The sequence below is a fragment of the Trichechus manatus genome, unplaced genomic scaffold (assembly GCF_000243295.1).
Source record: "Trichechus manatus latirostris isolate Lorelei unplaced genomic scaffold, TriManLat1.0 scaffold00132, whole genome shotgun sequence".
NCBI lineage: Eukaryota > Metazoa > Chordata > Mammalia > Sirenia > Trichechidae > Trichechus > Trichechus manatus.
In genome coordinates this window covers 608,016-630,124 of record NW_004444068.1, presented here as the reverse complement: position 1 = coordinate 630,124, position 22,109 = coordinate 608,016, and the positions used below count along the sequence as shown (strand labels likewise).

Below are 22,109 nucleotides of genomic sequence, written 5' to 3'. Positions count from 1 at the left end.
CCATTAAGCAGGGTCTTCACCTACCCACATCAGGGGCCTGAGGACTGGTGGCTCCACCCACGCCACCTAGCCACCTGTGATAGGGGCCCAAGAGTAAGAGGTGCCCCCCAGTCCTTACAGCCAAAAGCACTGGGTGCTTATAGTCCGGCTGCAAAACCCACCCACCTATGCGCTCTAGGGAACAGGGACACGCCTTTCTCCTGGACACTCGGGGGTGGCCTTCAGCCCCCTGCCTTGCTCAGAGTTTGTCCACCTGCTGCAGCCAGATGCCTGTGCCTACACCAATCACCCATGCCTGTCTAGGACTGTAGGTGAGAGCCTGCACCACACATTTGGTGGCTATCTACCTGGGCACTTGAGCTGAATCCATATAGGAGGAGTAGGCAGACTCCTGAGCTCACATACCTAGTAACAGATCTAATCACCTGGTGACAGGACATTAGAACTTCAAAGGTGCCAATAATCAAACTAGCTCATACGAGCAGCCTATCTGGGAATATCAAAACAAAACAAGCTAGGATGCAGTAAGCAAACATAAAATAAATAAATATAATAACTTATCGATGGTTCAGAAACAACAGTCAATATTAAATCACATAAAGAGGCAGTCCACGATGGCTTCAGCAAGCTCCCAAAATAAAGAATCTAGAAATTTTCCAGAGGAGGAAAATTTCTTGGAATTACCAGAGCTAGAATACGAAAGATTAATATACAGAACTCTTCAAGAGATTAGGAAGGAAATTAATAAAAATGCCGAACACACAATAGAGGAAATTAAAAAGATTAGAGAAGAGCATAATGACAAATTTAACAGGCTGCAAGAATCTACAGAGAGACAGCAATCAGAAATCCAGAAGATTAACAATAAAATGTCAGAATTAGACAACTCAGTAGAAAGTCATAGGAGGAGAACTGAGGAAATGGAAGTCAGAATTAGTGAGATTGAAGATAAACACTTGACACCAACTTATTTGAAGAAAAATCAGATAAAAGGATTAAAAAAAATGAGGAAACCCTAAGAATTATGTGAGATTCTATCAAGAGGAATAACCTATGAGTGATTGGAGTATCAAGTTATTTAGGATAATATTTGTTATTATATTTTGGTAGATACTTTGCATTATATTTAAACAGTTTTATTTTATTTATTTTTTACTTAGAATTTTTATTATTAATGCTGCTGCCTATTATTAAATGCCTTTTCCTCAGTGATGTGATCATCTGTTTTATTCTCCTTTAATTTGTGGATATAATAGATTATGTTGATGGATTTCCTGATATTGGACCCCTCTTACTTTCATGGAAATGCTTGTCAGAGCTATTATTCTTTTCATGCATTTATTTATTTAACAAATGTTTACTGGTGGTCTACTTTGAGACAGGTGATATTCTAGGTATTGGGGATGCATTAATGAACAAAATCTCTGCCCTTGTTCAATTGACATTGCAGGATTTTATTTGCCAGTGTTTTATTTCAAACTTTCATTTTTATAATCATAATTGAGACTGGTTTACAGTTCTCCTATTTTATTGTTCTTTTTTCAGGTTTTAATTTTAATACAATGCCATCTTCTTAAAATAAATGGGGGAGATTTTCATGTTTCTAACTTTATTGACCGGCAATAGTTTAACTTTGGTCAGAACTATTTGTTCTTTAAAAGTTAGAGATAATTCAGCCCTGAACATACCTGATCCTCATGCATTTTCAATAGTAGATATTTAATCATATTTCCAATATCTTCTATAATATTTAGTCCATTCAAGTTTTCCATTTATTTTTATGTCAATTTTTGTAATTCCTTTCAGGGTTTTTTATTATTATTGTTGCCAAATAGTTGCATGAAATGCTATTGTTAATCTATTTTTTATCTATGTGTATGTCTGTGTAAATGGCTCCTTTCCAGTACATAATCTTGTATATTTTTTTATTTTTCTCTTTTCTCCTTGGTCACACTCATAAGGATGAAATCTATTTTCATGTTAATTTCAAAGAACTAGTTTTGGAACGTAGTTATCTTTCCACTTGTTTTTGTTGTTGTTTATTTTCTATTTTATTATTCTTGGCATTCGTCTTTATTAAATTCCTTTCCTTATATCTTTTGGGTTATTTTGTTTTTCTTTTTCTATTTCTTATGGAGAATATTTAAATTCCTTTATATTTATAAAGTCTTTCTTCTTTAATAATAAAGATATTTAATGCTATAAGTTTTCATCTGATTTTCCTTCTTTTTTTCTTCTATCTCTTAAAATTGGTCCGAAGTTGGTCTTTTAGTTTGCATTCTAGATATTGAATAAGTTTTCTCTTAATTTCTTCTTTGATCCAGAAGTTAAATTGGGGTTTATTTCTTAATTTTCAGTTGATTAAGATCTTATTCTCTTTTTATTTATTTTTGGATTGAGCTGAGGGAAAATTGCCATTTAATTGTCTGCTCTTAAAATCTATTCATGTTTTCCTTGGGGCTAAAGATATAATCAACTTTTAAAAGTTTCCTTGGATGATATACAGAAACCAGTTTTTCATTTTTGAAAGAGTTTAGGGTCTATAATTATCTCATGTATTACATTGATTCATTGTATTATTCAATTCCTTAATTTTTATTTCTCTTTTAGATCCGTATAATTCTTAAAGTTTTTATTGCAGTCGTTCACTACAACTGTGTTTTTATCAAATTCTTCTAGTATTTCTAAAACTTTAGAGCATATATTTAGCAATTGTTTTTGGCACATACTATTTTGTGACTATTAGATTTTCTCCACAAATTGTGATATTTATCATACACTATGTCATCCCTAATCTTATTTAGTGCTTTCAACGTTAAATTATACCTTGTCTGATATTATTGTCACTCAGCTTTCTTCGTGTTTGTATTTGCATGGTGCCTCCTAGCCCATCAATTTATTTGCAAGATTTTTTTAAATCATTTTTTAAGTATGTCTTTACAAACTCCATATAGGTAGGTTTTGGTTTTAACCAGTCAGAAAACTCTTTCTGTAAAAATTCAGTGTGTTCAGATTTATAACAACTGGTTCCATCGCTGTTTGATTAGACCATGATCCTCAAATGTGGTATTCATGTCTATCCCAAATCTCTTTCTTTCATACAAGCAGATAAATGATATCTTGGCTGAGTGTAGGATGCTTGAGTTGCAATCATTTTCTTTCAGTAGTCTGAAGATATTATTCCATTGTCTGTCTTCTAACATCAAGTGTTGCAGATGAGAAGTTCAATGACAGGCTGTTTCTTTCTTATTTGTAGATGATCTTTCTGGTTTTATCCTTGAAAATTTTTTTCTTCTTCCTTGTAGGTTAGGAATTTTGCCTGCATACATTAGGATTTTCTCATTAATCTCGCCTAAAACTAGATGAGTTCAGATGGCTTTAATTAGCAGATTAAGGTCTTTCATTAACTGGGAGAGACTTCACCTTATTTGTTGAATTATTCCCTATTCTCTATCTGTTCATTTTCTCCCCCTGGAGCTACTATTATTCACATGTGATGTCTCTTGGATTTATCCTCCAAGTTTGTTTTTTTTTCCTTCATTATTTGAATCTCTATTATTTTTACTCTATGATTCTAAAATATTTCTTTCATTTAATCTTCCATGATGTCAGGTCTTGACTGCACCATCCTCTCCTTTAATTTATCTGCTGAATTGCTTAGTTGGAAAAGCATGATTTTTATCTGCCCTTGAATTCTCTTAAGATCTTTTATTGTCGTTGTTCAAATTGTCTGCTGACTACCCCAGGAATTCTATTCACTGGGCTTGTGCCCTGTTTATTCTGATCAATCTTCCTGTCTCAGGCTGCTGGGAGTCTTGATGTGTTTTTGTTTTTCTTTGGTGGTTTATTGGAGATAAAGACTAGTTGTTGGACTACCCCCAGGATAGAAATCCTTTAAGTGGTGAGAGGTGGGCCACTGGTGTAGAAGCAGGTGGGCTACCTCTCAGGGACCTGGAGGAGGCCATCCTGTTATGCAGTATACAAGGAGACTAAGTTCACTTATGCCGGGCCAATGTCAACCTACCCCTACCCTTCTCCCCTACCCCCCACCAACAAGGTCCACAAATTTCTACAACTCATACTCTTTTCAGATCCATAGCTTCCCAGTCCCCATCTAAACACATCTCTGAAGCTGGTATCTAGGCACTCATACTACTCATGGTAGAGAAAGCCCAACACTTGTTATTTCTGAGGGAACTGCACAGAGCTCAAGGCTTCCCTGGTACTCAGCTGCGTAAAGGCACCAACAGCTGTTTGCGTCAGCAAAACCAGATAGATTGGAGTTGATTATAAAGGGCAAGGAAGCCAAGTTAAGGCCACCACTTTCCCAGAATCCACGAATTTTATAGAGTGACTATAACGTTAAGTTTTGAAATGACTCTCCTAAGGCCAAATCACTTACCTCTTTAAACCTTGGTTTGCTCTTTTGTAATGTAAGGACATTAGATTAAATGATTCCTAAAGCCTCTTTCAGTAAAGATATTCTACAATGTTATTATTTCAAATCACTCCTTATATTATGTAAGTGCAATGCACATATCCTTGGTCAAACAGAGAAGCAGTAAAAACAATTTATGAGACAATCTGGGAAATCTAAACTCTAGCTAGATATTTAATAATATTTAAAAATTGTATAAGTTTTCTACTGTTGCTGTAACAAATCATCACAAATTTAGTGACTTAAAACAATACAAATTTATTATGTTATAGTTCTGTAGGGAAGAAGTCTGACAAGAGTCTTACTGGGCTAAAATCAAGGTCTTTATGGAGACTCTAGAGGAGAATCCCCGTTGTTTTTTTTTGTTTGTTTGTTTGTTTGTTTTTTGCCATTTCATCTTTTATAGGCCACCCACATTCATTGGCTAGTGGCCCCTTTCTCCATATTCAAAGCCAACAAAGTTGCATTTCTCTGTGACTTTCTCCTCTAGTTACTTCTTCCTCTGATCACAGTCAGGAAAGATTCCCCAGCTTTTAAGGACCCACCCATGTGAATACATTGGGCCCACCCAGATAATCCAGGGTAATGTTCTCATCTCAAGGTCCTTAACATTAATCACACCTACAAAGTCCCTTTTTCCATATAAGGTAACATATTCACAGGTTCCAGGGATTAGGACTGCACATCTTTAGGAGCCATTATTTTGACTACCACAAAAATCATGTTAATATTTTAAGTGTGATGATGGCATTGTAGTTATGCTTAAAACCATATCCTTAAAATGTTAATTTGTTTATAGCTGCTTCTTTTGACCAAGGATGCAGACAAGATCTGCCCATCGCTTCTAGATGATATAAAGAGTGGGTTAAAATAGTAAGATTATAGGATTTTTTTTTCTGAAAGAATAATTCTAGCTAATAATTTGGAAGGAACAATAGAATTAGGGGGAAAAAATCACCCTTAATGAAAATAATAGGTTCAGATAATTAGCATCAATAGATGAAATCATTAGATGAAAGTTTGATGGGGAAATTCACAATGGAGGGATCAAGCAGTCACCACCTGGACCCACTGATCACATTTAACATCGCGAAAAGTCAACAGCCAGAGATTGTGTGACTCCTGTTATGATGCAACATGACCTATACAGCATCTATGCAGTGTTCTTACAAAAAACCAAAAATGGTAAACTTGAGTCTAATCAAGACTCTTTGGAGCTAACTTTCACTTATAGAAATAAAGGAGTACAGGACCAAGTTAAACACCACCACAAGGAAGCAGACAAATCTGGGATGTGAGGCATTCTATAGAACTGATCCAACTTCCTCAATAAGTCAATGGCATAAAAAGAAACGGCTGGGAAGGAACATTGCTCTGGACTAAAAGAGAATGCAGAGATGTGACAATTAAATATTATGCATGAATCTTGCTTGGGTCATGGTTAAAGGAAAAAAGGCAAAAATAAGGGAAATTGGAATATGGACTGGGCATCTGATAATATCAATGGATTAAGAAAAATTTTATAGGTTTATTATGGCTTCAGGGTTACATAAGAACAATGTCCATAATTTTAGAGATGAATACCAAAATACATAGGGGTAAAAATGTCAATGTGTGAGATTTGCTTTTAAAAGTTCCTATCTTCTGTCTATGAAAATAAATACAAATGTGTATTTGTATTTTAACCAAAGAAAATTACCACATTACATATTATACCCCAACTCTAACCAAGCAACTTACAAATAAATGTAGGCAGTCAAGGGAGAGTTCAGCTAACCAAGTATGAAGATTTGTGCAAATACAGTACTATTAGCAGAAAAACAAGCAAAAATGTGCATTTCTCACTCTACTATGTTGATAGCAAATAGCAGCCCCATCTTAGTATAGCATAACATTAACAATAAAAATAACAATAATGCATATACTATCTCATTTAATCTTTATAAGGAGTCTTTAAAGTCTTATTATCCTATTTTATAGACGCAAACCTGAAGCTCAGGTGGGTCAAGGCAGAACGGGGATTCAAACACGAGTCTGTCCTATGCCATGGCCAGTGTTCCTAAACAACATTCAATGATTCTTTTATTATTCAATTAATATTTATATACACTGTACAAAAATCTACAAGCATTTATTTTGAGGCATTTGTTACTCAAATGAGACACTTTCTCAGATGCAGTCATTAAATATTATTTAATGCTGATGATTTCTGTCTTGGAAGAAGTACAGCCAGAATGCTCCTTAGAGACAAAGATGGTGAGATTATGTCTCACATACTTTGGACATGTTATCAGGAGGGATCAGTCCCTGGAGAAGGACACCCTGCTTAGTAAAGTAGAGGGTCAGCGAAAAAGAGGAAGACCCTCAGCGAGTTGGATTGACACAGTGGCTGCAACAATGGGCTCAAGCATAACAACGATTGTGAGGATGGCGCAGGACAGGGTAGTGTTTCCTTCTGTTGTGTGAAATCGGGTTGCTATGAGTCAGAACCGACTCGAGGACACCTAACACCAACAACAGCAATGTTGATGATGATAAAAATAAATGGATCCTATTAAACACTGTGCATATTTTGACTTGTTTAAACAGAAAATGGAACTAATAATTTACATCAACTAGATTTTAAAACTATAAATTTGATGAAAAAAAGAGCTAACTGGCTACAAAGGAAATCTCTACTTCTTTTAGCTATTGATTTCTGACACTGAGTCTGCCCAATTTAGAAACATTAAATGTGTCAATGTACTTTGAAAGTAGTATAAATGTAGTATAAAGTAGTATAAATGTCAAGTTTCTCAGATCTGTGACAAGCTATATAAAACAACAGTAATGGGCATTAAAAGAAACACAACTCTGAGATTGTCAGGCTTTAAAAACTTCTTATTTATATTCTACTAAGGAAAAGAGCAACGGAGACATTTGGGTAGAAACTCTGCTGTTCTCAGATCAGAGGCTGCGGTATTTGTGGTTTTGGATAGCAAATACATGATATTTACGTGATACAGACATTTATTCTCTTTTCTCTTTGCTTTGCTTCTGAAGCATGGGTGTAAACTAGCTTATGGGTTATTATGTGCTGGAGCAGAAAAATGAGACTAGGAAAAGAGACTTCAGAGAGAAAATTTCAGACATTATCAGTTCAATCTAATAAAAATAAATTGCCTGCATGTCACCAAATGCCATAATCTGTGCAGTGCACTGTATCTGTGCCTAATTCTTTTACTCAGTTTTAAATTATTGTGGTTTTTCTATTAAGGATCATGTTTTTGGCCTACAATAGTTCTATTTCTCTATTGTTCTATAGAAGCACTGTCCAATAGAAAGATAATGCAAGGCACATATGTAATTTAAAATTTTCTAGTAGCCACCTTAGAAAAGTAAAAAGAACCAGGTAACTTAATGTCATCTTATTTTTATTTTACTCAGTAGTGAATGCATATCAGCCTTTCAAAATGACTCAGAATAAAAACTATTAACGAGATATTTTATATTCTTTTTCTAATAGTAAGTCTTCAAGATCCAGGGTTGTATGTTACACTTATAGCCCATGTCAGTTTGAACTAGCCATACTTCAAGTGTTCAATATCCATAGGTGGCTTGTAGCTACCGTACTGAGTAATGCAACTCTAGAGTATGTCATATGTATGGTTACTTAGCAGTCCCTGAGTATTGCAAATGGTTAACGTGCTTGGCTGCTAACCAAAAGGCTGGAGGTTTGGAGGCTCCAGTACACTCAGAGGTACCTCCAAAGAAAGGCGTGGCAATCTACTTCCAAAAATATTAGCCATCGAAAACCCTATGGAGCACAGTTCTACTTTGACACACATAGGGTCGTCATGTGTCAGAGCTAACTCCACGGCAACTCTTTATTTATTTATTTTGGGGTTACCTAAATCAGAACACCAGTGATTCATTTTCTTGGAAGAAAATTAGACAAGTCTATGAAGTAGACTTACTTCATAGAGAATTATTTTCTAGTTTTGAATACTCAACTAATATTTCTAGAGTTCAAAATAGTGCAGCTGTATTTGAGTGTCAATGCAGCTGCATCATATAAAATGAAGACATTTTATTCCAAGTAGGAAACAGGTGGATTGATGAAGTGAGAAAATGCACAGACCACATGTGTTTGAATGAGTGGCTTCCTGGAGAGCTTGGAGGAAATGTCAGTTCTGTAAATACCAGGATGAGTTTCTGGCATCATCTGGGCGAATATTTAATACTTAATGTAATATGCTGAGTTCTTCCTTTTCCTAAAGGAAGCTACTACTTTGGACATCTTCCAACCTACAAGAAACACACTGCTTCTACAGGTCTACAACATATGGATAATTGTTCTCTGGAGAAAGTGTTAAGCCACTGACCACCAGGTGAAAGGGGAAAAAGAAATGTTAGCTGCACAGCTTCTAGACAAGAAGAAAGGTACACACATTTCTATTTTAGTTGGCTACACCTTTTTTGGAAGATAGAAAACAATAGTGTCACCAAGCTATATGCTTGGAGTTCAGCTATGGGCTGGGAGTTCTACCCTCATTTTGGGCCACTGTCCCAGTGGGGAGTGATCTGGGACACTCAGCTGCTTCACTGTTCTTATTTGGAAGAGGTTCCCCTTTCATTCTTCACACTTTGTTCTGACAGTTTCCTCCACATTCTTATTAATTCATTAATTTAACAACTTATTGAACAACTACTGTTTTAGATGCTAGAAATAAACACGTGAAAAAAGTACAGAAAAAAGATAAAATAGAAAATAATTTCCTTCCTCACTGGATATGTATAAATACATAAAAAACAAACAAATAAATAGGTAGTAGATCAACAGTGATTACTGCTGTAGAGAAGTAAAGAGGATAGGGAACACTGGGATTTGGGGGGTAAGTGATCAGGGGAGGGGATGCAATTTTTGAGACAATGGTCAGGGAGGATCTCATTGAGGTAATATTTGAACAAAGATCTGAAGAGGGTGAGGAGCAAGCAACAACAAGTGTGAATGTCCTGAGGTAGCGACAAATCTGGTCTGCTCAAGAAATAGCACACAGGTAGCACATGGAGCCCTGGTGGCACGGTGGTTAAGCACTTGGCTGCTAACTGAAAGGTCTGTGGTTTGAACCCCTCAGCTGCTCCACAGAAGAAAGATGTGGCACTCTGCTTCTGTAAAGATTACATCCTTGAAAACCCTATGGGGCAGTTCTACTCTGTCCTACAGGGTTGCAATGAATCGGAATTGACTCAAAGGCAGTGGGTTAGGTTTATATTTATGCTGGAATACCGAAGTCTCTTTACTCACTTTAAACACTCTTTATCTCACCCATTCCATTTGAAGGGACATTTCAGACATATCAATTAAAATTGTTATCTTGGATTGTATAAATTTACCAAACTGTAACCCAAGTCAAAGATAAAAGAGGCAAGAGAATAAAGGGCTCCCAGACAGATGTTGGCCATTTGCAAAATGAGGGATATTACCTAAAGCATTTATTTCCACTTGTCTGGGGGCTCTTACTGTACTGCCATTTTGTTTATCTCCTCCCCCCAAATGCTTCTATTTTCGCTTTTCTATGCTACCTGCAGATGAGTGGGCTCATTTATCTAGCTCTCTAAGTCCTTCCTTCTTTCCCTCCCCTGCCATTTACCATATGCTGTCTCTTTGGAGGCTCTCCCTTATTTATCCACTTATTGTTAAGTGTTGCTGGTGACTTTTACATCATCAGCAAGATCTTCATCAGTGACTAAAGGTGGAAACAAAGTCAATCAAATGATAATCAAATCATCTAAATGGGAGCAAAACTGAAAATTGGCTGAGGAGAGTCTGGAACGTGCAGGAAGAATTAGATTGAAGCCTAAATGTGTATCTATAAATATGAATGTGAATAGGTAATAGGTAATAACACCTAGCTAAGATTCAGCTAAGTGGGAAAGCATTAATTTAAAGAGGGCCAAGAAAAATCAGGACTGGAGAGCATAGGTTCTCTTTCATAAATTAGTGAGTCACACTAATTTAGGAACTAAATGAATAATTGTGGGGTAAGATTAACTAGGTGTTTTAAGGTTGTTGAACATCTTAAATTGCACCAATTTAGCAGAGAGTGGGTTCAGCATGTTTTAATATAACAATTAGCTCCCAGTAAAAGAAGGGAACTTAAGTATTTTTGTTCATATGTGAATCTCTGCTATATGAGATCATGTCTAGCATTTGCTGAGCTGGGGTTCCCAAAACCAAAACCCATTGCTGTTGAGTCGATTCCAAATCATAGTGACCCTATAGGACAGAGCAGAACTGCCCCATAGGGTTTCCAAGGAGCAGCTGGTGGATTCGAACTGCCAACCTTTTGGTTAGCAGCTTATAACCCCTAGAATGTCTGGGTGGTAAGCTTTGGGTTGACTTTTACTTTCTTCAAAATCAAAATATATGTTAAAATAAAAACCAATCACACAAAAATAACAGAACATTAGAGCTGGAAGATTCCTAGAGTTCTAGCCAAAACTCCTCATTTTACATATGAAGAGTAAGTCTCCTCATCTGTAAAATGTAGGAGTTGAAAGAGATAGATCAAATATCTTCAAGCTCCAAGAATCCATAAACTCTAGAGAGGCTAAGTGGGTGTCCAAAGTTCCATGCCAGACTTGGTTCTCAAGATTCTCTGTACAGCTGTGAGCCAATTTTGTATTTTAAAAAATTCAGCCAGCTCAGTTGTTTGATATAATGCAGATAATCATTTTACTCAGTTGGATTTTCTTTTTTTCATTTCAATTAGTTTTCTTGCATCATGTAAACATAACCTCAGGGATATCACCAGCCACAGAAGGAGCAAAGCTTGAACACAACAGAATCTTGCCTGAAGACAGTTGAGTCATTCAGTAGAATGTGACAAACTTAGACTTCAGTGTTGGGACCAGAAAACAACGGATATAATGCTTTTCAACATGTTGATTTGTGCAATGGTGACCTGAAATGGGAACCAACCCTGAAAGGCGAGATGCCCCTGTATGGCAGAAGAGAACCCTAACTAACTGGAAATCACTGATAGGCTCAAAATTCTTTGTCCTGAGTCTATGCCTTTCCTGGTGCCAAGGCAATTCTGATTTCCCTGGGGACTGTGCGAGTGTAATGTGAAATCCTCTAGCAATGACTTAGTGGCCAGGTCATCCCTAACTATGTGGATGGAGTAGTCAACCCTGGATGCCATGCTGAGGATCTGCTCCTCTAAATCTACACTAAGTGTTCCAAACCTGTGACCAATTCTTATTTCATCTTCTTCCACGATAGAGGTCAAAATCATGCATGATACCCTGAGACCGGAAGAACTAGATGGTGCCCAGCTACCACTATCTACCGCTCTGACCAGGATCACAATAGAGAGTCCAGGACAGAGTGGGAGAAGAATGTAAAACAAAATTCAAATTCACAAAAAAACCAAACTTACTGGCCTGATAGAGACTGGAGGAACCCCTGAGACTATGGCCCTAAAACACTCCTCTGACTTGGAACTGCAGCCGTTCCCGGAAACCATCTTCCAGCCAAGCAATAGACAGGCCTATAAAATAAACACTAATGCCCAAAAAGAATGCGCTCTGTAGCACAAACGATTATACAAATTATACAAGACAAAAAGGACAACATACGCCCAAAAGTAAAGATGAGAGGGCAGAAAGGGGTAGGAAAACCAGACTAAAGGAAACAGGGAAGCCAACGTGGAAATGGAGAGAGTGTTGACACAGTGTGGGGATTGCAACCAATGTCATAGAACTCATTGAGTACAATTTGTTGAATGGGAAACTAATTTGCTCTGTAAACTTTCACCTAAAACCCAATAAAATATTTTTAAAAATTATGCACGACGAAAATCCCTTTCCCCCTCTATACCATAAGCAAAATAAAACAACAGATGACAAACTAGGAGAAATATTTGTAACTTAAAGACAAAGGATTAATGTCTCTCACATAGTAAGGTCTTGTAAAACTTGAAAATTATAAGACTCACAACTTTGCTGAAAAAGGACATTTTATAAACAGTTTTCAGGAAAAAAAATACCAATGTTCCCTAAACATATGAAAAAATTTTCAGTCTTACTCATAAAAAGAGAAATGCTAACTGAAATCACAGGAAGATACAAATCCTCATCACATGGGTAAATATCCAAAACTGTGATGGAAGACTGTGTTGGCAAGGCTGTGAGAAACAGGTATTGTCATATATTACTGGAGGAAATGAAAAATGGTATAAACCCTATGAAGAGAAATTTGGCATATCTAGGAAAATTACATACTCATTTACCTTTTAACCTGCTTCCAGAAATTTATCCCAAAGATACACTGGGCAAAATTATGAACAGCTAATAATTTCCAGGTTATTAATTGCAACTCCATTCATAATTGCAAAAGACAAGAAAGAACCTAAATGTCCCTCAGCAGAGGGTTGATAGAATAAACTATAGGGCACTTTGCAGCTACAAACGAGAATGAGAAAGGTCTCATACATTGCTATGGAGTAATCACCAAACTACTATTAATTAAGGAAAAGCAAGGTGAAGCGCCATGTGTAATAACAGCATATAATACAGCGTGTATGTGTGTGTGTGTGTGTGTGTTTGCTTAAATTTAAAAATGGAAGGATAAACTAAAAAACAACAAAAATACAATTGGAGAATTAGGGTAAAGGGGACAGGGATGGAAGCTAGATTTCTGTTGTTTATTTTTATGATTTTCATGTTGGAATGCTGTAGATAGTTCATCTAATTTTAAAACAAAAATTTAAAGCAAAAGGAAACAAATGAACATTACTATATTACATGTGGCTTAATCACACAGGGGAATTAATTCAAGTGATTTTAAAACAGAGTAATTTTTAACTATACATCCCTAGTGGGATATACCTTAAAGTTAAAAAGAACCATAAAAAAACTTAATTAGTTTTAAGCAATAGTATTATTAGTAATAATATATGTATTATAATTTTGAATATATGTATATGTTTAAGTAAATAAGAAATTATATTAATGTAGTAGGAAAAATAAAATTCAGCAAAGAAAAATAAATATATAAATATAAATTCAAGGAAACCAAAACCAAAAACCAAACCCATTGCCATCGAGTCGATCCCGACTCATAGAGACCCTATAGGATGTTAAGTCAAATCCGTTATCTTAAATTTGAACTGAAAATATTAACATAAAATTGTGATATAATTTTCCTTTCAAAAAAAATAATAAGGTCTAGAAACAATGACCAACCCAGTAGCAATGAAAAGTCTTGGTGACTGTGATCTCTAAATAAATTTCCCTTAGGAAGAACCAAGACTTTTTGGAGAAATGACTGATTCCATATCCAAAAAAACAAAACAAAACAAAAAAAATCAAACCCATTGACATCATGTCGATTCTGACTCATAGCAACCCTATAGGACAGAGTAGAACTGCCCCATACAGTTTCCAAGGAGTGCCTTATGGATTCGAACTGCTGACCTTTTGGTTAGCAGCTGTTGCTCTTAATCACTACACCCCCATATCAGTGGCAGGAAATATACAAGATATACATCTTGTATACCAAAAATCAAGAAACCTACAAAGACTGTCAGAAGGATTCAGGAGAAAAATGAAAAGGCTCCCACTTGCCAAAGATGGGATATTTTGATCATCAGAAAAAATAATAATAACCCCAAATACCCAAAACAATCTTAAAAAAGAAGAGCAAGTAGGACCCATACATCTCTATTTCAAAACATACTAGACAGCTACAATAATCCAGTGTGATAGTGGTATAAGAATACATATAGACCAATGGAACAGAATTGAGAGCCAAGAAATAAACCCATACATTTATGGCTAATTGATTTTTGACAAGGGCATCAAGTCCATTGAATGGGGTAACAATTGTCTAAATCGTGCTGGGACAATTGGATTTCCACATGCAAAAGAATGAAGTTGGATACATTCCTTATATCATATACACAAATTAACTCAAAACGAATCAATGACCTAAATATAAGAACTAAAAACCATAAAACTCTTAAAATAAAACATACAGATAATGATTTAGGACCTAGTTTTTGACTATGGGTTCTTAGAGATGAAAACTAAAATATGAGTAACAAAAGAAAAATTACATAAATTGGACTTCATCAAAATTAAAACTTCTATGCATCAAAGGCCTTTATCAAGAAAGTAAAAAGCAAGCTGCAGAATGGGAGAATCTATTTGGGAACCACGTATCTGATAAAGGTTTAATATCTAGACTATGTAAAGAACTCCTACAACTCAACAACAAAAAGACAAACGACCCATCCAAATAATGGGCAAAAGACTTGAATAAACATTTCTCCAAAGAAGATATACAAATGGCCAATAAGTACATGAAAATACATTCAAGGTACTCAGTCATTAGGGAAATGTAAATCAAAACTACAGTGAGATATCATTTCACACCCACTAGAGTGGCTATTATCAGAAAAAATGAAAAATAACAAGTGTTGGTGAGGATGTTGGAGAAATTGGAACTCTTATGCATTGCTGGTGGGGATGTAAAATCCTATAACAGCCGTAGAAAACAGTTTGATGGTTTCTCAAAAACTTAAACATAGACAACCCCTGAAGTCACCTTGTAGCTAAATAATAAATTGGCTCAAAAAATAATGAAAATCACCCATAAGTACTGTGCTTCTATAAAAAATCACCTACACGAGGCCACAGGTCAACAATTACTTTAAAATGAAGATGAGAATGCAAGGGGGCAGGGAAACTAGATTAATAGAAACGGAATAATCAGAAAGGAAATAATGAGAATGTTCATGTGTTGTGAAGAATGTAACCAATGTCACTGAACAACTTGTGTAGAAATTGTTGAATGGGAACCTAAACTGCTGTCTAAACCTTCACCAAAAACACAATAAAATATATTTTTTTAAAAAGTTGAACATAAAATTATCGTACCCATTGCTGTCAAGTCGATTCCAACTCATAGTGACCCTATAGGACAGAGTAGAACTACCTCATAGGGTTTCCAAGTAGCGGCTGGTGGATTCGAACTGTCGACCTTTTGATTTGCAGATGAGCTCTTAACCACTGTGCCACCAGGGCTCCAGAATTATCACATGACCCAGCAACTCCACTCTCATGTATATACTCAAGAGACTTGAAAGTAAGGACTCAAACAGATATGTGTATGCCAATGTTCACTGCAGCATCATTCACAACAGTTAAAAAGTTACGTGTTCATTAACATATGAATAGATAAACAAAATATGATATATCCATAGAATGGACTACTATTCAGCCATAAAGAGAAATTAAGTTCTGATAAATGCTACCACATGAATGAATCTTGAAAACATTATTCTGAGTGAAATAAGTCAGACACAATAGGACAAATATTGGATGATCCCACTTCTATGAAATATCTAGAATAGGCAAATGCATAGAGACAAAAGTTTATTAACGGCTACCAGGCACTAGGAGAAGGGGGAAATGGGGAATTATTGTTTAAGGGACACTGAGTTTCTGTTTGGAGTGATGAAAAACTTATGAAAATGGATTTTGTTGATGGTAGCACAACATGATGAATGTAATTGATGCCATTGAGTTGTACACTTAAAAATGGTTGAATGGGAAATTTTTTGTTATATATATTTTACCAAATTTAAAAAAGAATAATGACCTTAATAGATTGAAATATATCAAATACATTAAAAACCCATACGTTCATAATGATACTTTAAAAAAAAAAGATCTCATTGGTCAAATTTGGAGAATGCTAGAGGAATAATTCATTAACTTGAGAATTAGTAAATAAAGAGAAAGAATCAATACTTACCCAGCTTTTCTCAAACTACTACAGAGTATTCAAACAGTTGATTTGAGAAAGTACTTTCTCTACAGTACCAGTTAAAACCAGTTGCCCTCGAGCCAATTCCGACTCATGGTGTTACAGAAGAGTATCAACTAATAAATGCAAAATGTAGGGTAGAATTAGCATACCACTGCTTTGTGATCACTGTCAAATACTGGACTAGGCAGTGACCATCACTGGTTACCAGTAGGTAAAATGAGGAATTCTAGAATGTAGTATTTCTCAAACTTTTACGTACAAATGGATCACCTGAGGATATTGTTAAACTCCAGAATCGGATTAAGTTTGGGGTTGCACTGGAGATTCTACATTGATAACGCACCACCCGGTGAAGCCAATATTGCCGACAGGAGGACCATTCTAAGAAAGAGAAAAGCAGCCCCTGACATTTAGGAGCTGCCTTTGGTGTTCTCCTCTTGGACACAAGCAATTTCACAGAATATAAACATAAGACAAAATCAGATTGTGACCATGACGATTTAAGACAAAAACAAGACCACTGTATAATCATCTCTAAACACAAATAATGAACCTTGTCCAAACCACAAAACTGCCCAAACAACCCCCTTTCCCAGCTAATATGAGTGGCTCCTGCTTCTTTACCAGCTATGAATTTAGCCTCAGTCTAGTTTTCTAGATAAGATTTACTAAGATGCCCAATAAAGGAGCCCTGCTGGTGCAATGGTTAAGTGCTCAGCTGCTAACCAAGAGACTGGTGTTTGAAACTCACCCAGTCGCTCTGCAGGAGAAACACCTGGTGGTCTCCTTCTATAAAGATTATAGCCAAGAATACTATGAGGCAGTTCTACTCTATCACATGGGCTCACTATGAGTTGGAATCAACCCAATGGTACCCAACAACAACAAGATGCCCAATCATGGAATTTCTTCCACTTCCTGACAGTATCTAATCCAGAGCAAAGCCATGATTCCTTAAACTCTCCCTAAAATCATCAAACACAAGCCAAATCCTATATTAAATACTTTCTAACACTCTCTCCGCATGCCTCTGTCAGTTTGTCATACAGTGGGGACTTGCATGTTGCTTTGATGCTGGAAGCTATGCCACCAGTATTTCAAATACCAACAGGGTCACCCACAGTGGACAGGTTTCAGCAGAGCTTCCAGACTAAGACAGACTAGGAAGAAGGACCTGGCAACCTATTTCTGAAAAAATTAGCCAGTGAAAACCTTATGAATAGCAGCAGAACACTGTCTGATACAGTCCCAGAAGATGAGCCCCTCAGGTTGGAATGCACTCAAAATGTAACTGGAGAAGACCTATCTCCTCAAAGCAGAATGGACCTTAATGATGTGGATGGAGTCAAGCTTCTGGGATCTTCACCTGCTGATGTGGCACGACACAAATTGAGAAGAAACAACTGCAGACATCTATAAATAATAGGAATGTGGAATGTACAAAGTATGAATCTAGGAAAATTGGAAACTGTCAAACATGAAATGGAATGCATAAACAGCAATATTCTAGGCATTAGTGAGCTGAAATGGACTGGTACTAGCCATTTTGAACTGGACAATCATACGGTCTACTATGCTGGGAATGACAAATTGAAGAAGAACGGCATTGCATTCATCGTCAAAAAGAACATTTCAAGATCTATTCTGAAGTACAACGCTGTCAGTGATAGGATAATATTCATATGCCTACAAGGAAGACCAGTTAATACAGTGCCTGGGTGGTACAAACGGTTAATGGCCCAGCTGCTAACCAAAAGGTTGTTGGTTCAAGTCTATCCAGAGATGCCTTGGAAGAAAAGCCTGGCAATCTACTTCTGAAAAATCAGCTACTGAAAACCCTATGGAGGGTTCTACTCTGACACACATGACACACATGGGGTCATCATGAGACAGAACGGACAGCAACTGGTCAGAATCAACCAGACATTGTATGTTTCCTGCGTTTCCTGATGTGATGCAACAGAAAGCTCCCAGCACAACCTACAGTCTTGCCAAATAAATTGAACCTAAGTCTGATTAAGCCTCTAGATCTAACCATCAGTTTACAAGAAATACAGGGGCTAGGGGCACATATTAAACAATCACATTCAATTCAACCACAAGGCAAATTAGCTCATTTTTTTTTAACAAATAAATGTCAAGAAAAATAGAAAACAGCGGGTCAAAGAAACTCAACAGACATATCAATCAATTGTAACGTGAAGCCCTTGTTTGGATCCTATTTGTACAAGCTACAATACAAACTGATAATGATAATGGATAAAGATAAGCATAAGGATAAGGAGAACACTAAGACAATTTGGGAAATCTGAATAGTGAGTAGATCTTTGAAAATATTAAAGAAGTATTGTTACTCTCTCTGGGTTTTATAATAGCAATGGTCATTTTTTTTAAGTACTTACAAATAAATGACATGATGTCTGAAATTTGCTTTAACCTAATCCTGTCATGGGGAATAGGGGAGATATAGATAAACAAGATTTGCCATAGTTGATAACTGATGAAGGGTATATTGCAATTCATTTTACTTTTCTCCCAGCTTTTGCATATGTTTAAAAAGTTCCACAGTAAACAGTTTTCTTAAATCTTTTTTCTTGCTTTTTTTTTTTAAATTTAATTCAATAGATCATTTTTGAAAGATGATGTGGAGAAAAAGAAAGAAATACAGCTGAAAACAGTTACATGTTCTAGAAAAGTAAACTATATAAAGACATTTTAAAAGTCTTTCCCACAACTGAAATTGCTTTCTGATGCAATGCTTGAGAGAATATCCGCCTGTTTCATTTATCGGCTATCACTAACAGGTAGGTCACCCGCAAGTCAACAAGCATAAGGAATTATTATGCAGAGTCAGATGATGGTCTTTAGAGAAAGAGTCAATTTAAATGTTTGATACTTAAAAAGAAAATATATTATTTGAACAATTACCTGGATCTGTAGCAGACATCAGCGAACCAAAAAATAAGCAGTCAGTGAAATGAAAGTCTCCATTTTTCAACTGGCCGGCATGTATCATACCCTGCACAAAACCATACATAATTAACCTGCAGAAGAGAAAAAGAAGATCTTTAAACATCAAGCTGAGTCCTGTGTAAACCCAGGCCCTGTAGCTAACATTCTCACGTGTATCCGGAATAAGCACCATGCACAAATTACCACAATCCTGCCGATTCACCACCATGCTAGCTCTCAGTACACTGTGTTTAAAACTCTTGGCTATTAAAGAAGACACTTTTATCAAATATCATAATTCATTCCCCTGGCAAAAGGTCACAGAGCACTTGATAGTATATTTCAGTGGAAATAAGGTACACTTGAAGAATATAAAACATGATCTGTCAAGCATGGCACAGTAGAGTGTGCCCACAGATACAGCAACTGTGTTGACATCTGTAAATGGACTGCCTTCCAGCTTCTGTTGGGTGTCTGCTGGGGGTGTCTGAAAGAGTTCAAATTTCCAGTCTGCCGCTGTGGTAAGAAGGCCTCTCACAGGGCACTCAGTAACTAGTCACTAAACAAAAGATGAGTCTCTACTACTGGCTGGTATCAGGACACTCCACACTGGGTGGAGAACCACTGTTAGGTTACAGAACATGTACCTTCACACACTGTTGAAAATGCATTCTGAAATGGTTATATTTTGATCTGGCAAGAAAAGCTATTCTTTTCATGAAGATTATAAAAGGTTTCTAACCTTACTATCCCCACACCATGCAACACAGCATGTTTGTTTTGGTCAGGATTTGCCACTCTATAGCTTTTAAATTGTATTTAATTGACTGGTTAATTTTGCTAAAATCCTAGTAGAGGAAATACACAGACTGGTGAACTAGACCACAACATAATCACTTTATAATTGTGACTGTTTTTTTACCAGTTGCCGTTGAATTGATTGATTCTGATCCATGGTGACCCCATGTGTATAGAGTAGAACTGATCCATAAAGTTTTCAAGGCTCTGACCTTTTGGAAGCAGATCACCAGGCCTTCCTTATAAGACGCCTCTGGGTGGGTCTGAACTGCCAACCTTTCGGTTAGTAGTCCAGCGCTTAACTGTATGCGCCACCCCGGGACTCGTTTATGTGACTGTAAGAGTCCTTAAAAATGATAGACCTCATTCATGGTAGGCTCATCCACACTTATCCAGGGAAGGGCACTCTGTTGGTCTACCAGGTGTCCAGTCTCTTGGCAGGCATAGGGTAGCTGCATTCAGTTTTATATGTTCATTCAACAGACATTTATTACTTAACCCCTACTATGTGTCAAGTTCTATGCTAGGTCCTTAATATATATCCGTGACCAAAACAAACATCCCTACCTTTATGGGGTGTGCATTCTAACAGGAAAGATAGCAATAACAAATATTCATAAATTTGAATTATACCTGTTGTCCACATCACTGTCTGCATTAGAATCTTCAGGTTTGGGTAACACTTGGAGGTTCTGAACTAGAAGTGGTCCTCAGTGCTCTCCTGGATAGTCAGCCCTTGGGCCTCTCTTGGTGTTAAGCAACTTATCCACAGTCCTTTCTCATTTGAACTACATTTCACATATTGAGCATCAACAGGCTCTGTGATCAATATAAACTTTATGATCTATGACTATATTTCTTTTTTATAATTTTTTCCCATACAAAAATTTATACATACATTGTTATGTGACCCTAATTGCTCTCCCCATACTGTGCAAGCACACTCCTCCTTTCCACCCCTGATTCCCCATGTCCATTCAATCAGCTCCTAACCCCCTCTGCCTTCCCATCTCACCTCCGGATAGAAGCTGCCCATTTAGTCTCTTGTATCTACTTGAGCTAAGAGGCACACTCCTCACGAGTATCACTTTCTGTATGACTATACTTCTGAATTGTATACTTATTAGTTAATTTTACAGGTTAAGGAATCTGAGGCTCAGAGAATTAAATGACTTGCTGCATACTGAGTACAAAAAAACCCAAAAAACCTAAACCCGTTACTGCTGTCAATTCCGACCTACAGAACAGAGTAGAACTGCCCCATAGGGTTTCCAAGGAGAGGCTATGGGTTTGAACTGCCGACATTTTGGTTAGCAGCCGAGCTCTTAACCACTGTGCCACAAAGGCTTCCCACATAGAATACCAAAAAGAAAAAACCGTTGCAGTTGAGTCCATTCTGACTCATAGTGACCCTATAGGAGAGAGTAGAACTGTCCCATAGGGTTTCCAAGGAGCTCCTGGTGGATCCAAACTGCTGACCTTTTGGTTAGCAGTGATAGCTCTCCACCATTAAGCCACTAGGGTTTACCTATGTAGAATAGAAGCCATTAAATTAGGCAAGATAAAAAAATATATATGTATATATCCTACCCAGGCTTGGCAAAATTACACAGAAACCAGAAGCCTTTTTACATTATTGGTAGAAATATAAAAATGTAAACGTAAAACAAATATAAGTTAATAAAATCTTTATGGAAGCCAATTACACAGTTTATTTTAAAAGTATTAAAATTTTTTATATTCCATAACTTAGTAAATTACTTTCTAAGAATTTATACCAGGAAATCAATAAAATATGTACAAAAGATATGCATTTAGACATGCTTATTATTGCTTATAATAGTAAAAAATTTAAAACAATCTGAATGTCTAATAAATAAATTACAGAACACACATATGATGGACTAATATACAACTATTAAAACTACATATAAGACTGTGGCTACCACCAATGACTGCCTTGACAGAGAACACAACAGCGAGTCCCGGATGGAACAGGAGAAAGGTGGGGTGCGGAACTCAAATTCTAGTAAGAAGACCAGACTTAATGGTCTGACTGAGACTGGAGGAACCCCGGAAAGCATGGCCCCTGGATTCTCT

The 22,109-nt window shown here is 36.6% G+C and overlaps 1 protein-coding gene across 1 annotated transcript in view; it reads right to left on the bottom strand.

Moving 5' to 3' along the window:
* The window catches only part of SLC9A9 (solute carrier family 9 member A9), a 670,517-nt gene that overhangs the window by 480,958 nt on the left and 167,450 nt on the right, over positions 1-22,109 (bottom strand). The window contains exon 5 of the mRNA XM_023739363.1: positions 19,188-19,303. Coding sequence (XP_023595131.1) covers positions 19,188-19,303 — 116 coding nt within the window. The remainder of the gene's footprint in view (positions 1-19,187; positions 19,304-22,109) is intronic.